Genomic DNA, 16,689 nt, shown 5'->3' on the forward strand with positions numbered 1-16,689 from the left:
TGTTATTTACAGAGATAGTTTTAACCTCTTACTGTGAGGGCTTTTTTTAATAACTGAAATTACGTGAAGCTCTGTGAGGTCAGGGTCGCTAGATGTGACTGTGAAGCGCATTCCTGGGGCCTTCCCTGCTGGCCCAGTGGGTAAGGCTCTGCTTCCACGGCAGGGCACAGGTTTAGCGCGTGGTGTGGGAACTAAGGTCACACACGCCATGCCGTGCAGCCTAAGTAAATAAATAAAAAAATACTTAGAATGCTTGGCAAAGTGAGCAGGTTTACGTAAGGATCTGCTGTGGTATTAGCTTGAGGAGCTCCATGCAGCCCAGTCCAGCTGCCTAACCAGTGTTACTCAATTACTCTAGTACAGGAAAACCTCTAGTAATGCCTGTGACTTCCTCCATGCGAACGGAACAGAAAACGGATCTGTGGTAAAGTTCATAAACTTTGGACCCAGCCTTGATTTCTAGACCCCATGCTGCCACTTACTAGCTATGATTCCTTGGGAGAGTTCATTCCTCTGATCCTCCCTCTCCTGTGAAATGGGGAGTGATGTATCTGTATGCCAGGATTGTTAAGAAGATGAGATGACAGGAGAGGGCCCTGCACTAGGGGAAACTTAGGGCGAGCACTCTGTTTGAGTGCTGAGCACTTTAGGGACATGTGCTTGTATTTTTGGGAGCAGGATGATTTGTGGTATAGAGGTTCTCTTGGGCTGTGCTGCTTTGATTTACTGTGCTTATTCAGTGACGAATTCTATGTGAAACAGGGACCATCTGGGTAAAAGAAATCTTAGAAAATAAAATGCTAAGAAAGTGGGAATCTCACCCTTTATATTTTTCATGCTTTGTGATATGCTGTCTTTATTCCTAATTGTGGGTCACCTAGTTGAAGACTGTAAAACTATGTAGTCCTGTCCATCGAACCAGCGTGAGTCTCCAAGTCATCTGTAGGGTGTCAATCTTTCCAGCCTCGATATGCTTACCCTTAAAACACAGATAACCCTGAAAGTTATCAGGGTCAGACGGTCCCTACGAGGCACGAAGCAGGCCTTCATTAAAAGGGTCCTGCTGCCGCCGGTTTTCTCCTCCACTTTGAAATGAAGCTCCTGGGTCAAGTAATGTTTGTAAAGTCTATGCAGGAAGCTAATGGGTTCTACTATATACCTAGGAAGTTGTGGACCTGTCCTAAAATTGCTTAAAATTTTGCTTGTACTATTAAGCATTATTTTATTTCAGGTGAATTAACACAGTGTTACATTAGTGTTTAATACATTGACAGCTCATTCACTGACATAATTCTGATGTCCTTGAAATAGTCACGTTACATAAAATTAACCTAGCAACTTTAAACATTACACGTGAGTGGAATTTCATCTTTCAGCAAAGCTACGACGCTGGAGAAGACCTACGGGCCGGCATGGATCGCATACGGGCATTCGTTCGCAGTCGAGAGTGAGCATGACCAGGCCATGGCCGCGTACTTCACCGCAGCGCAGCTGATGAAAGGGTGCGCGGGACAGGCTGATGCAGCCAGTGGGATTTCGTCATCACCGTCTCGGCCACTGGGGTGCTAAAGCGTAGTGTGTGTCGTCAGTAGCTTGTGCTTGTGAAGTAGCTAGGCGGGTGAGGGAGGAAAGCTGGCGTGACTCTGCCGAGTAGTTTACCCTGACCAGCACAGAGGGGAGCTCACACGCCCGCTGAGGGAGGAGGAGGGCGGAGCGGTCTCTCACGCGCTGGTACAGCAGTGGCAGGGGCCGTGAGCAGGGAGGCTGCCTGTGTCCTGCTTCTGTGCAGAAGGCGTTTGTGTGGCTTCTTTCGTGATTCAGGCTCAGCACTGAGCCCGCCAGTGCTGTGAGCGCGTGTCCGTGGTAAAGGCCTTGGTGCTACCTGAGCCCTGACAGCGTGCTGCTTTGCGGAGCAGAGCGCTGCTGTGCTTCCTGCCGGCTCTTCTCAGGCCGGTGCTCCTCTCTCCTTGCCCTGTTCTCCTCTCTCCTTGCCCTGTTCTCTCGTGTGGGCTGCTGCTGCTGACCACAGCCGTACCTCTGGTGGGCAGGCGGCGGGCCTGCCAGGGTGCCTGCTGGTCTTGGCCAGTTACGCACCTCCCGAGAAACAGGAGCAACGGCAACGCTTAGGCCTAGGCTGACTGAGGAGTAATGAAGGAAATCCTAGTTACAGACGGGGATCGGTCTCTGACACGCAGAAAGCACTCTGTGAACGTTAGCTGCCTTTCCTTGTTTGCTTGACTTGCGTTTGTTAGGGTTGGTTTACTGGCACTCAGTTCTGCGTCTGTATTGTTTAGGGTCCCAGCTTTTTTAAGTGTCTTACATTTTCTGTGTGTGACTTTGATATCTAAGTAGCTGTCCGTGAAACTATTAAAAGGACACAGTTCCCTAAGAATCCTAGTCTTTCAGGCTGCCATAACAGAACACAGACAGTGGTTTAATCCAGAGGAGTCTGGTTTCTCCCCTCTCGGAGGCTGGCCGGCCGACTTGGTTCCCGGTGAGGGCTCTCGTCCTGGCCTTCGGGCGGCTGCCTTCTCACTATGTCCTCACAGGGAGCTCGCTCTGCTGTCCCTCGGAGGGTACTAGCCCTGCTGTGTTGGGGCCCCACCTTTACACCCTCATCTGACCTTTAGTGTTTCCTCATAGGCCCTCTCTCTGAGTGTAGTCACTGGGGGCCAGCATGCGGCCTAAGGTATGGGTTTGGGAGGAGACATACATTCAGTCCGTAAGTCCATGATCCTGACATTACTCGTACAGTCCTCCAGATTACAGCTGTTCAACCAGTTGTTGACCCACCTAGATGGTCCCCGTACCCAGTCCACCCTGTTCACCAAGACTGCGAGATGCTCTCCAGTGCCTTGCTGGAGCTTGGCTCAGTGTCCGCAGGCACCCCTAAGCTGTCAGTCTGGTGAACTGCAGCGAATAACAACTCACTGTGGGTGGTTTCTTCCGACCAGACGCTAGAGTCTGCTAGTTTTACTTGCTCTTCTGGGTGCTCACAAACCCAGAATAGTTGCTACTAACAAGTAACAGTTACTTCTTAGTTACTAATCAAGAGTCGAAGCCAATAATTAATTATATGATTAACACTTGTAATGTTTCCCAGTCGAGCACTTTTCTAATTAAATTTTCACATTACCTTATCAGGATAAACATCATTTTCCGCTCCGTTTTACTTCCTCATCAGAATAGCTTTGTATTCCCTTAGCTTACTCTGTGTTTGGTTAATTGTTTGAAATTGCGTACATCTGTTGAAATTTTCTTTATGTCTTCTTGAGCCATTGATTGTTTAAGAGTGTGTTGTATAATTACCAGGTATTTGTGAATTTCCAAGATTTCCTTCAGTTATTTCTAGTTTAACTCCGATGTGATTGAAGATCGTACTCTGTGATTTCAGTGTTTTGGGTCTCTTGAGGTTCCTTGCAACCTAGTGCGTCTGTCTTGGAGGACACCGCATAGCAGCCCTCCCGTGCCCGAGAGCCCCACTCGTGCCAGCGCGCTGCTCGCCGCCCCCGGGTCCCACCGCCCCCAGGTCCCAACCGGCCACAGTGTTGTTCATGGCCTCTGTTTTTGCTTCACCTCGTGATTTCATTCACGATCGCAAGTGGGTGTGGGTTTCCCCTTGTCACAAGTGGAGTGTTCTGTGAAACCTTTAATAAGCTGAAGTCGTGGAACGCTTCTTTCCCATAAAAGGAGATACCCTCTTCGTATTTCCGTTGCTTAGCCAAAACAGGTGGGTCTTTCATGCCCATGAAGTGGCGTAAAGCATGTTTTCAAACAGCAGCTGATTTCCTTAATGAAGTCTCCAACTGTTCCTGTTGAATTGTCTTTTCCCCTCCAATTCTGGCGGTTTTTACTACTAGCTTTGGGGTCTCTACTGTTAGATTCTTGATGGATTTAGCCTTTTATCTTTGTAAAACAGCCTTAGTTGTTTCTGGCAACAGGTTCTGTCTGAGTCCGTCTAGCGCTTACTGTGGCCATTCCTGCTCGTTTTGGTGGTTATCTGCCTGGTGTGTCTCCTTCAGTCCTTCAGTTTCAGCCTGAGCCTTTTGAATCTAAAGTGTGTCACTTGTAGACAGCAAATCGTTGGAACATGGTGCCATCATTGATTTTGCCAGTTTCTTGCTTTTGTCTGCGTTTTATCCACTTGTGTGTAATGTAATTAGTGATAAGGTAGGGTTTGTGCTTGGCATGCTGCTCTGTTTTTTGATATGTTGTATCTTTTTTCCTTCTGTTTCTCCTTACTGCCCTTTCTTTGATTAGATACTTTGTAATTACCACTTTAATTCCCTGTTTTTTTCATATAGTGCATTTTTTGAGGTTTTAGTCCTTATCTTGGGGGGTTACAGTTAACATCTTAAACAGTCTACTTTGGATTAATACTGATTACTGACTAGAGTACTTTGCAACACTACCAGCCAGTTCTCTGATTCTCCAGACACCTGTGGAGTCCTACAAGTCAGTTCAGTTCTCACGCTGGTCCTGGGTCACTTGTCCTTCTGACTGGCTGTAAATCTGGGGTTCCCGCAGCTCCTCCTCGGGTCTGATTATTTGCCGGAATGACTCACAGAATCCAGGAAAGTGTTCTGTTTATCATAAATGATACAGCTCAGGAAGAACCAAACGGAAGAGAAGGGCAGTGCAGGGCCCGTGGGTGGGAGTGCATGCAGCCTCCAGCTGTCTCGGGACCGTGCTGCGTTCACCAGCTCGGAAGCGCTTGGGGTCTCGCGGTCAGGAGTGTTTCCAGAGTTCAGCCTTCAGCCTCCCTACCAGGAGGTCTGTGCGTGGGGCTGAAGTTCCAGTACTCTCAGCACCCGGCCTCCTGGTGACCAGTCTCGCCCTGAGTCCCCGTTAATGTAAATTGGGTGTAATCAGGAGGGGCTTGTTGTACATGACAAAGGACACACCTCTCACTGAGGAACTCCCCAGGCTTTTAGGCGGTCTGTGCCAGCAACCAGGGACAAAACCAAATGTGTTTCTTACTTTATGACACCAACTTAATTTCAGGAGGTCAAGTTCAGGAAGGGCTGCAAACAGAAATATGTTTATACTGCCTTGTCCTTAGCTCTGTGGTTGTCTTGTCCAAATTGTTTCTCCCTGTGGATTTGAGTTACTGTCTAAGTGTCTCTGTTTCAGCGTGAGGACCCCCATTAGTGTTTCTGGTTGGGCAGATCTGCAAATACTGTCTTGTCCTTAGCTCTGCGGTGGTTTTGTCCAAATTGTTTCTCCCTTTGACTTTGAGTTACTGTCTAAGTGTCTTTGTTTCAGCCTGAGGACCCCCATCAGCGTTTCTGGTTGGGCCGATGTGTTGTTTCAGCCTGAGGACCCCCATCAGCGTTTCTGGTTGGGCCGATCTGTAAACTGCAGACTCTTGGTTATCCGTCATCGTAGTGACTTCAGTGTGCGATGCTGTTTCTCAAAGAAGCTGTGAGACGGAGACCAGGGATATATGTTCTTTGTTACATTGAGCTTTTTTTCCTGTTTCAAGTTCTCTTCATTTGTTCCTGTGAATTTGAGATACTGTCTGGTGTCACTTTCTTACTCCAGGACCCCTTACTTCCTCACTCCAAGATAGTATCCAGTGTCACTTGCTTATCCCAGGACACATTGCTTCCTCACTCCGCGGCCCCTCACTCCGCGTGCCCTTAATCTGGCGTCTCCTCCTTGCTCCCGGGCTCATGCTTTCTCCCTGCAAGGCGCTCTCGGTGTTGCGTGCTGCTCCTCAGTCAGTCGGGTGTGCTTCCGTGCTCCGGGGCAGCTTTGCTCCTGCCACCTCATTTGTGCTGTTAGCGGTAAACGTTACATTTCTGTATGCGTGAGACCTGTCAGTCAAGAGAAGAAAGACGAAATGTAATCACCTTTATTGGCACTCTGTTTTTTATGTGGATGTGAATCACTGTCTGGGGTTACTAGTTGCCCGATACTTCCTGCAGGTCTGTGTGTAAAGGCTCTTGGTGGCACTTCTGTAGGCAGCACGGTTGTAACTTCAGTTGTGACTCTGGAGTGGAGCCCGGGCGGTCAGTGCTCACTGACACTGTCTGACCGTCTTCAGGGAAGGGCCCTCTTACTGTGACCACGGTCTGACAGCATGGAGAGATGAAGTTCAAGTGAATTAGCTCCTCTGCCTCAGAGGCTGTGAGGATGGAGTATGACGCGGCCCAAGCTCTTCAGCGTAGAGCTGCTAAGAACCGATGCAGTGAAGTCCCCTCGAGGGTGGGGCTGGTTCCATAGTGGGAGGGGGCACTGAGCATAGCCGTGAGGGGTCTGTGTTGCTGAGTCAGTGAGAGGAAGACTGTCTTGGCTGGGGGCATGGAGGCAAACACCTGGGGCCTGCCCTTCTGCTTCACAAGGGTTTCGTTTGTGTCTTTTCCTGTAGAGTAGTGGCTCCAAGGTTAAACCGTCTGCCTGGAATGCAGGAGACCTGGGCTCCATTCCTGGGTGGGGAAGATCCCCTGGAGAGCAACCCCCTCCAGTACTTTTGCCTGGAGAATCCCATGGAGGGAGGAGCCTGGTAGGCTACAGTCCATGGGGTCGCAAAGAGTCGGACACGACTGAGCGACTTCACTTTCACTTTCAATGGAAAATAAGGGTAAATAGGTTGCTGTTAGATTCTGGAAGTGGCAGCTGATTATTCTAAAAGCTTATTAGATATTCATTAAATATTAGTAAATGAAGTGTTAGAAAAAAGCTGAGTGCTCTTTTTGGTATGTTAAGTAATTTTGTAGACAGGGTTTGAAAATATGAATTTTAAAGTTTTGAGTGTTGAATATGTGAACTTTTCCAATACTTTTAGGTGTCACTTGCCAATGCTTTATATTGGACTAGAATATGGATTGACCAATAACTCAAAATTGGCCGAAAGATTCTTTGGCCAAGCTCTAAGCATCGCGCCAGAAGACCCTTTTGTTATGCACGAGGTCGGAGTGGTCGCATTTCAAAATGGAGAGTGAGTACCAGTGGGAGCCCTTTTGTTCCTTTTTGTAAACAGAGCAAAACCTTGATCGCTAGAGTTTACCCTTAAGTGGCCAGCGACTCTTGATAGATGTCTTATTTTAGAAGGAGGTGGACAGTTAAAAAGAAAGAGCAGTTTTTAAAAATACTAAACCCAGGTTTTGGTCCCCTTCACCGTGGGCTGGCACAAGCTCTTAGGTCCAGGCCTGGACACTGCAGGGTGGCCTGGAGGCACTGCAGACTCCCTTGTCATCTTTTTGTTGACCAGGAATTGGATTCATACATTTGATAAAGATTTCTCACAATTTTGAAACAAAATGTTTCCCTTTCAGTTACCAGTTAATCCAAAAGTTAACCAATTAGAGTGGCCCAGCCTCTAAGTTTCCTGGTCAGTGGTTGAGGCTTGCTGTTGCCCTGGATGTTTACAGAGCAGGCAGTTCAGTATCACACCGAAAGAACTGCCTGTGATCCTTTGCACTAAACCATGCGTGCATTTTAAACCAGTAAATTAGCACCAGTGTAGTGTTCTTTGTGGCACTGGTGTGTATTCTAAAAACTGGGTTATCTAGTCTTTATGAGTATGGAGCCTTTTAAAATAATGTATAGTAATAATTTCATTCAGTCACTTTAGTTGGAGTCTATTTTAGGCCCCTCTGCCGTCCCCCTCCGCCTTGTGCTTTTCTTGGTTGGTTCACAGTTTAAAACGACCCCCAAGCAGAGTGCCGGAGTGCTGCTTGCACCCTAAGTGCAGGAAGGCTGAGATGTGCCTTGGGCAGAGTGGCGGGTTGGACAGGCTCTGTGCAGGCAGCAGTCACAGTGCTTTTGCTGTGGGTTAGGGTTAATGAATCAATGATATACATTAAGTGAGACGGTGCCAAACTGAAGCGTGTGGGAAGCAGGTACTTTGAACAGCTGGTGAGCCTGCGAGCAGAGGGGCATGGTTTTTCCCTGGGAGCGGTGGTTCGGTGTTGGCTAAAGTCCTGTTCAGAGTCTTTGTAGAGCCCGATTACTCAGAATAATGAGAATATGCTGTATCTCCCAAGTATTGAGCTTTTGTGAAGGTAACGCCATAAAAGTAATCATTTGTCTCACTTGAATTAAAAAAAAACTAATTACAGATGTTTACGTCATTTTTACTATTAGTAGAAGATAATTCAAATATTTTAAAAATGTTTATATGTGTCAATTTTGAATAAACTACAACTTTTCCCTTCCCCTCTATTTTAGATGGAAAACAGCAGAAAAATGGTTTCTCGATGCTTTGGAAAAAATTAAAGCAATTGGGAATGAGGTATTCTATATAATATCTGTAAATACATACACACTCATAAGTATGTTTAGTATTGAATGAAGAAAATGGTATTTGTTTTGCCTAGTATGTATTAGCCTAATATTTATCATAGCAAATGTTTGTTAGTATTTGACTTACCATGGTACGTGGTGAAAAACGAGCAGTTGGCTATCTGCTTCTTCTGAGGCTCTAGTTTTGGTCTGTGGGCGTAATCGGAATGCATTTGATGATGGTTCCAATAGGGAGAGTATGTGAGGATCCTGGAAGGGGGTGCACACTGTCCTGTCTGACTTGTCCTCTTTCTGATGGATGGGTGCCTGTAGCAGCAGGTTCCATTTCTGCAGGAACAGGGCCAGGTGTAATTAAAATTAGACCTATTGTTCTTCCCTACCTGATATTTAAGATCTGTCTAGATCTGTAACCAGGCTCTGGTTCCTGAAAGACACGTGAGTTTGTGCTTCCAGCTCTCTTGGATGTGCTGAACACTGATACTGTGTTAAATGTGGCAGCTGTGGGCCCCGGGCACTTCCGTAGGTCAGGTTTGCATGTCGTTGCTCTTTGTGTCCTGATTCTTCTTATTCACACCCGTGTTGTTGTATTCTGTGCTGTTACCACTTCCCATGTCATTCTGTTCCGGCCCACAGGAACACTTACCCACAGCACGCATCTTCCTCAGCTGTCAGTTTCTCTTTACTGAGGAGACGGACGGAGCTCCCCTGGGCTCCCTGCCCGGTGACAGCTTACTTGTCCCTGGAGACACAGCTTTGCTTACTTTGGCCTCTTGTCACATGAGCTTAAAACTTCTGTGTTCTGTGCGTCTGCACGCCTGTATATGAGCAGGTCGTCCCCAGTCCCGTCTCGGGTGGTCTGGAGGATGCATGTGTTTCTGCTGACACAGGGCTGCACTTACGACTTTGCCCGTGTTCAAAGGGTTGAGTACCTCAGGATCTTGCGTCTCAGATCGGAGCAGTGCGTTGGCATCACTTGGGAGCTTGTTAGCAGCGCAGAACCTTGTGTCTGCCGAACCAGAGTCTGCAGTGTCAGCAAGACTTCCAGGCGATTCTCACGCGCAGAGAAGTTTGAGATGCACTGTTGCAAAGCACAGTTGAAACTGAAACTGTAACTTTGATGATTTGAAGGCACTTTGGATTCTTATAGACGTTTAAAGAAATGGTTTAAATGTAAAAGCACAATACTATCAAACTTTCCAAGTCCCCATTACAAAGTTACACGAGGAGGCAAAGACACTGTGTGACTTGGTTGCAGATGTCAGAGTAGCCGCAAGAAAGCAGTTTGTGCCTAAGCATCATAGAGGGTTTGTTTCTTTCACGTGGGCAGTGCCTCCCAGAGCTGGGCTCGGGGAGTTAAGAGGGTGTGGTCAGGTCTGCGGATTCATTTGGTCCTGCCTCACGGCTGCCTGTCAGCTGTGTCCTGAGCTCTGAGCTGGTAGGCGCCTGAGAACTGGCTCGGTACTGACTGCTCTCAGATGAGTGCAGATGTAAACTGGCAGCAACAACGCCGTGCACAGGAAGGGCTGCGACTGAGGAAATGCAGGGACCTGCACAGACTCCAGTGCTCTTGCCTGGAGAACCCCACGGACGGAGGAGCTTGGGCTACAGTCCACGGGTCGCAAAGAGTCGGACACGACTGAGCGACTTCACTTTCACACAGACTTGTGGGTGGGTCAGGACAGCCTTCTGGGTTCAAGGAAACACACTTCAGTCCTAAAGGGTGGACGGCTAGCCAGGCAGAAGTAGGGAGCAGGGCATTTCAGGTATTGCAAAGGGAATGTGCAAAGCTTCAGTATTGCTTGGGTTTTGAGTTCACAGAGAACATCAAGAAACAGGGCAGGAGGGCGAAATGTGGGTCTCCAGGGGCCTTGAAAGGATGTGAGAGTTTGCACCTCGTCTTGAGATGGTGGAGGGACAGGAGCAGCTCTCATATGGGAGGCATGGTCAGACAAGACTTGTCAGTGGTGGGGGTGGAGCTCTGTGAGGAGTCTGGTAAGCAGGTGGTTCTTGGAGGGGTTGGGTCGGGGATGCCATGGACGTGTGTGGGGCACTCAGAGGGGTGATGTTATTGAGCTGAGCTGACAGGAGAGAGGATGAAGTTAGCATGTGACTTGTTGGATTTGAAGTGCTTGTGAGATTTCTAAGTGGAAACATGTCCTAGGTGGATGGAGAATTCTGGGCTGGAGGTACAGAATTTGAGCATCTCTAGGCATAGATGGGCTCTTTGGCAAAATTGTGCTAATAAAATGAACCTCAGAAAGTGTCCTCCAGTGGGAAGGATGGAGAAGCCCCTAACCCTGGCTCAGTGCTGTGGAAGCACCAGGGGTCCCCGCAGACAAGTGGGGCCCTGCTGTGCGGGCGGGCAGGGTGGTGCCGCTTGTGAGTCACGGTCTGCTGTGCTTCGTTTTAGGTGACAGTTGACAAATGGGAACCTCTGTTGAACAACTTGGGCCATGTCTGCAGAAAACTTAAGTAAGTGAAGTAAAGTATTTTTCAGAAATTTTCTTTGTGACTAAAATTTTACTTAATCTTGTGTAGCTATTTCCATAGTTTTTTTTTTTCTATTTCCATAATTTTGAGATCTTTTAGTTTCCTTGTACTTGGTTCTTCAGATATAGCAAGCAACAGAAGAAATGTTTTTATTACCTTTGTTAGTATAATTTTATTTTAGAAGTATATTGAGAATAATAATTACTTCTGTTTTCTTGGATTAAAAATGTTCACTGTTAAAATTATTTTAGAGGAATTAGGACAGCAGGGCTGAATTGAAGCCGTACTCGCGCCTAACCCGCTGCTCTCCGCTAGCTGCTGGTTTCACAGGGTGATGACTGGTGTGGTATTAGGTGACAGCTGAAAGAGAGACTCTCTGGTTAGTTTCAAGTTTGATGACCTTGAAGTTACTCAAAGTTTAGCAGGTTTTTCAGGATATCTTGCAGTCTTTACTATGCATGACGAACTGCAGCGTTTCCCAAACATTATCGTGCACGAAACGTTTTTTCAGCAGGGTTTCTACAGAGCAGGTATTCTACAAAACTGGGGGGATGCTGCTCCAGGTGGCTCCTGTGGTCCTTACAGCAAAACCGTTCAGGCCCTTGAACCACCCCTGGCTGGGAGGCTTGCCTGCACCCAGCAGAGGCCTTGCTGCGTGAGGGGCCAGGCCCAAGAGCCAAGGATGGGATTCAGCTGGTGGCCCTGTGGGCCTGTCTACACTCGGCTGGAAGACACACTGAGGTGGATACACAGTAGATGTGAAGGGCGTTGCTGTGTAGACTGTGACTCTAATATAGGAAGGTGTTTCTGTGTGTGCCCATCCGGGAAGACCCGCTGCACTCACTGACTGCTCCTCTCTTCCTGTTCTCCCTCCTCATAGGAAGTATGCTGAGGCCTTGGACTACCACCGGCAGGCCCTGGTGTTAATCCCTCAGAACGCGTCCACCTACTCCGCCATCGGCTATATTCACAGTCTGATGGGCAACTTTGAGAACGCTGTGGACTATTTCCACACCGTACGTCTTTTGTTTGTACCAAGAACTTTAAATCTGGTTGAGAGTTACCACTTGTTTGAAACATCTTTTCTAGGCAATATTTTCTTACTTGAGAGAAGTGCAGTTTAAAATGTACGTTTTGAAATTCTTCAGGCACCCTTGCGTTTCACTCTTCTTTGCAGAGAGAAGTGTGTGAGTTGTCTTACAGTTCTCAGACGTGAGCCTTGCCTGAGTGTCTGTCAGCGCAGCTGAGCCGGGTGCATGTCTAGGGAGCCCTTTGGGAACGCCAGTCTTTATGACTTAAAAGTAACTGCCCATACATGAGCAGAACTGCTGCGCTCGTCATTGGGACAGGCTCTCTCCGTAATTCACACGCAGTGTTTCATCAAGCCTAAGCCACCGCTAATAATGAGAAAGCAAATGACGGTATCAGCACTTACGCTGCCGTTCAAACTTTAGTTCTTTCCTGTCACTTTGGTTTTTTTGTTTGCTTAGAAAAAGTGCTCTTTTGGACATAATAGGGCATAGATTCTTGTCAGGGAGCACTCTACTATCTACATAACAGAAGATATAAGTGAAATTGTTAGGGTATTCAGTTCTTCACATTCAGAGTTTGGTTCTTCTAAGTCACTTTTGTACCAAGTGATCAATATTCCTGTTTTCCCAAAACTGTGTCCACATGCCGGTACACGTACCCCACTCAGGCTTTTCCCAGCTAGCGGCATTGACTCTGCCAGAAAGTGTGCCAGAACGTTTTTGGATAATGCCCACAACTCAGTGCCTCCTCTGGGCGTTCTTCAGGTGGTGTGTGGTCTGGTCTGTACTACTGATGTGGCCGCCAGGCCCACGCTGCTGGCACAGGCGTGCTCACCCAGTGAGACCAGCTGACAGCAGAAATAAGAAGCCACCTGTTGAGAGACTTCCAAAGTTCAGATGCTAGAATTTGAAAAAATGTGGGTCTTCAAATTGGTGAAATAACTGTATTTGGAGAAAGAGATAAAATGTGAGAAAATACAACATTTCAAAGTTAAATTAGTGAATGATAGATTTATAACTGATCTGCAAGGGTTGGTGAGAGATTTCAGGGAAGATGAATTCCTGAAGTGCCACCAAGATGACCAGATACGTGTTGAGCAGGCAGGAGTGTGGACTAAGCAAGTTTTCTAGTTTTTGTGACCTTTCAAATGTCTGTATTTGAGTGTTACATAATTTGTTTCTTTTCTATGTTTTAATTAATACAGAGGGCTTCATGGGCTTTTTAAGAATCCTTCTGGAGGGCAGCATTTGAAACAGAAAAGATAGAATAGTGTAATGACACTCTGCGTGCCCATCCCCCAGCTTCAGCAGTTGTCACATGATAATGTTGTCTGTCTCCCCTCTAACAACCTCCCTTCGCTGCTCTCCTGAGTTCCCTGGAATATTCAGAAATGAGATCCATGGCAACACTTAAAGCTGGTCAGAAAGAAACTGATTTTCTTGTAGTAACCAGGCTGAATCTTTTCTGCAGGCCCTTGGTCTTAGGCGAGATGACACATTTTCTGTTACAATGCTTGGCCATTGCATTGAAATGTACATTGGTGATTCTGAAGCTTATATTGGTAAGATTATAATTATTCTGATTGATGTTGTAGTCCACATTTTAGATCTTTGTATTTCTCTTAGGTGTCTCAGATTCTCGTATAAAGTTCTAAGTTTATTTGTCTGATCATTCTTGCTATAGTAATATCAAGAAACTCCATTTATTTCAACGGAAAGCATGTGGGGATTAATGAGTCATGGCTTCCCTAGTGGCTCAGAGGGTAAAGTGTCTGCCTGCAATGCGGGAGACCTGGGTTCAGTCCCTGGTTTGGGAAGAGCCCCAACTCAGGAGAAGGAAATGGCAGCCCACTCCAGTATTCTTGCCTGGAAAATCCCATGGACGGAGGAGCCTGGTGGGCTGCAGTCCATGGGGTTGCAGAGTTGGACACGACTGAGTGACTTCACTTTCACTTTCTATGTATCCATTCACTTTAAAGTCAAGTATTTGCTATGTGCAAAACACCATTTTAGAATATGGGTGATATATAAGAATCAATCTGTTTGCATAACTGAAAAAATCTTGAGAGATTTTTCTAATAAGTAAATGCTTTACTGTTTTACAGTGCAGAGTATAGCATGTTAATCTTGGCACTTCAGTGGACTGTTAAATTGGCTTATGTTCACATTTCAACGCTATGTAATTTTTTAAATTTTTATAAATGATTAGCAAGGCATAAGGTAAGTTGGTATGGAGTTGTTGGAAAGGACCCTGATGCTGGGAAAAATTGAGGGCAAGAGGAGAAGGGGGTGACAGAGGATGAGATGCTTGGATGGCATCACTTACTCAACGGACATGAGTTTAAGGAAACTCAGGGAAATAGTGATGGACAGAGAATCCTGGCGTGCTTCAGTTCATGGATCACAAAGAGTTGGACGTGACTTGGTGAGTGAACAGCAGTAAGAACTGCAAAGGTGAGTTGGTGTGGAGTTGTGCTCCTTAGTCAGGAACGTTGGAAAAGAATAGGTCTCAATACAGTTAAACACGTGAGGGCACGCAGGCAGATTAGAGACCAAGAGAGGTCCTTACAGCGCAGAGACTCACCAGGGAGCTCGTCCAGAACTTAGAGCGCAGAGACTCACCAGGGAGCTTGTCCAGAACTTACAGCGCAGAGACTCACCGGGGAGCTCGTCCAGAACTTAGAGCCTAGAGACTCACCAGGGAGCTCGTCCAGAACTTAGAGCGCAGAGACTCACCAGGGAGCTCGTCCAGAACTTAGAGCGCAGAGACTCACCAGGGAGCTCGTCCAGAATTTACAGCGCAGAGACTCACCAGGGAGCTCGTCCAGAATTTACAGCGCAGAGACTCACCGGGGAGCTCCTCCAGAATTTACAGCAGAGACTCGCCAGAGAACTCGTCCAGAATTTAGAGCAGAGACTCACCGGGGAGCTTGTCCAGAATTTACAGCGCAGAGACTCACCGGGGAGCTCCTCCAGAATTTACAGCAGAGACTCACCGGGGAGCTCGTCCAGAATACAAACAGTCCTGCACATGACCCTACAGTAAAAAAAAAGCGCCATTAAAAATGTGCAAAGTGCTTGAACAGGAGTTTCACCACAGAGGATATTGAGAGAATTACAAGTAAATGGAGGTGCTCAGTACATTACTTATCAGGAAAGTGAATAATGGCCATGATGAGGTATCACTATAAACCTGCCAGAGTGGCTAAAAGAAACGAATACTGATAGTGCCTGGGGTTGGCGATGGTACAGAGCAGCCGGGACTCTCACATGTTGTCCCTGCTGGATTGTAAAGAGGGCAGACTCTTTGGAAAACTGTTTAACAGCATGTCTGCTGAAGTTAAACAGGCCTGTTGTTGCCCAGTGCGCTGCTCCGGCCAGCAGAGGCATGTTATTTCCCACAGCCCTGCAGGTGACTTGTGTGCTGGGCTTTCGCTTGGCAGGGCTGACGGGCTAAGATGGTGTCACGCACAGGGGAACCTCACTGACAGGGCTGGGCCCTTCCGTGGCTCTTTACCCCAGGCTTCCTTATAGCATGGTGGTCTCAGGGCCTGAGGGAGAAGAACGAAAGTTTTAGGGCCCCCTGAAGGCTACAGTTTGCACAAAACCATTTCTGTCACATTCTTTTCATCACAATGAGTCATGGGTTCAATCCCTGATCCAGGAAGGTCTCCCATGCCACGGAGCCCCTAAGCCCGTTTGCAACGACTGAGGTGGTGCTCTAGCAGAGCTCAGGAGATGCAGCTACTTAAGCCTGCGCTCCCGGAGCCCGCGGTCTGCCACAGGAGAAGCCGCTGTAGTGAGAGGCACGCCCTCCACAGCAGAGAGCAGCCTGTGCATCAGCGAGGACCCAGCACGGCCCAGAATAAGTGTACGAATGGGATGACCGAAAAAGTGTCTGGAGACCTGGTGCTAGGATGGGCACTTGCCTGCCCTCATAGAGGCCTTACAAAAGGAGATTTCTAAGCTGGCTCATGACACAGTATCTTATTGTACATATGTTACGTTACATCCGGGTGTACAGCATAATGAGTTAATATCTGCATTGTAAAATCACCACCACAGTAGGTCTAGTTAACATCTGTTACAGAAAACCTTTTTTCTTGAAATGAGAACGTACAAGGTACACTCTCAGCAACTTTTGAATATGTAAAACGGTATTATTAACTGTAATTGTATGTGCTGTGTTTATCTTTAGTAGACTTGCATGTTATCTGTCAAGACATCTGTTACTGAAAGCTATTGGTTTGCAGTCTGTAAAACTGTCATCTTGTTCATGTCAGAGTAGCTGAGCCTGTGCTAAGACACTTGAGTCGTGTCCGACTCTTCGTGACCCCGCGGAGCAGCCCGCCAGGCTCCTCTGTCCGTGGGGTTTTCCAGGCAAGAGTACTGGCGTGGGCTGCCATTTCCTCCTCCAGGGGATCTTCCCCACCCAGGGACTGAGCCAGCGTCTCTTAGTTCCCTTGCGTCGGCAGGCAGAGTCTTTACCCGGAGTGCCGCCTGGGAGGCCCTGGTAGAGCTGGGCCTCTCCGTGGCCCATCCATTCTTCTCACAGTTTTGATTTGTGGAAAATCGGTGTGTTTCTCTGTGCCTGAGACTCGTGACTCTACTCGGGCGAAGTGCCAGCCAGGATTCTCCACCTGCAGCTGCTGAGGAGGTCCTGCCCACAGGCTCCGGTTGGTGCTGACTCCCTTTGCGGGTAGGAGCTGAGCCTGCCTGTGCTTCTGGGAGCCTTCCCCATAGTCTCCCTTCATCGTAAAGGCCCACGGGGCAGAGAGACATGGGGACGTTTCCGTTAGCTATGCACGTGCTCTTACAAGGACATGTGACCCAAATGATAGAGCGGTGTTATGTGTTGCTGGAAATGACACATGGGGTTTTCTGTTTTGTTCTTACTGTGGTGTGTCTGTCTTTTTAG

General features: G+C 47.6%; 1 protein-coding gene across 1 annotated transcript in view; it reads left to right on the plus strand.

The window, feature by feature from the left end:
- CDC16 (cell division cycle 16) overlaps positions 1 to 16,689 on the plus strand; it is a 30,338-nt gene that overhangs the window by 10,161 nt on the left and 3,488 nt on the right. Inside the window, exons 12-17 of the mRNA XM_015098280.4 lie at positions 1,377 to 1,502; positions 6,791 to 6,943; positions 8,176 to 8,239; positions 10,661 to 10,722; positions 11,621 to 11,756; positions 13,243 to 13,333. Of these exons, the coding sequence (XP_014953766.1) occupies positions 1,377 to 1,502; positions 6,791 to 6,943; positions 8,176 to 8,239; positions 10,661 to 10,722; positions 11,621 to 11,756; positions 13,243 to 13,333 (632 nt within the window). The remainder of the gene's footprint in view (positions 1 to 1,376; positions 1,503 to 6,790; positions 6,944 to 8,175; positions 8,240 to 10,660; positions 10,723 to 11,620; positions 11,757 to 13,242; positions 13,334 to 16,689) is intronic.

This window comes from Ovis aries, chromosome 10, assembly GCF_016772045.2.
Source record: "Ovis aries strain OAR_USU_Benz2616 breed Rambouillet chromosome 10, ARS-UI_Ramb_v3.0, whole genome shotgun sequence".
In the NCBI taxonomy this organism is placed as follows: domain Eukaryota; kingdom Metazoa; phylum Chordata; class Mammalia; order Artiodactyla; family Bovidae; genus Ovis; species Ovis aries.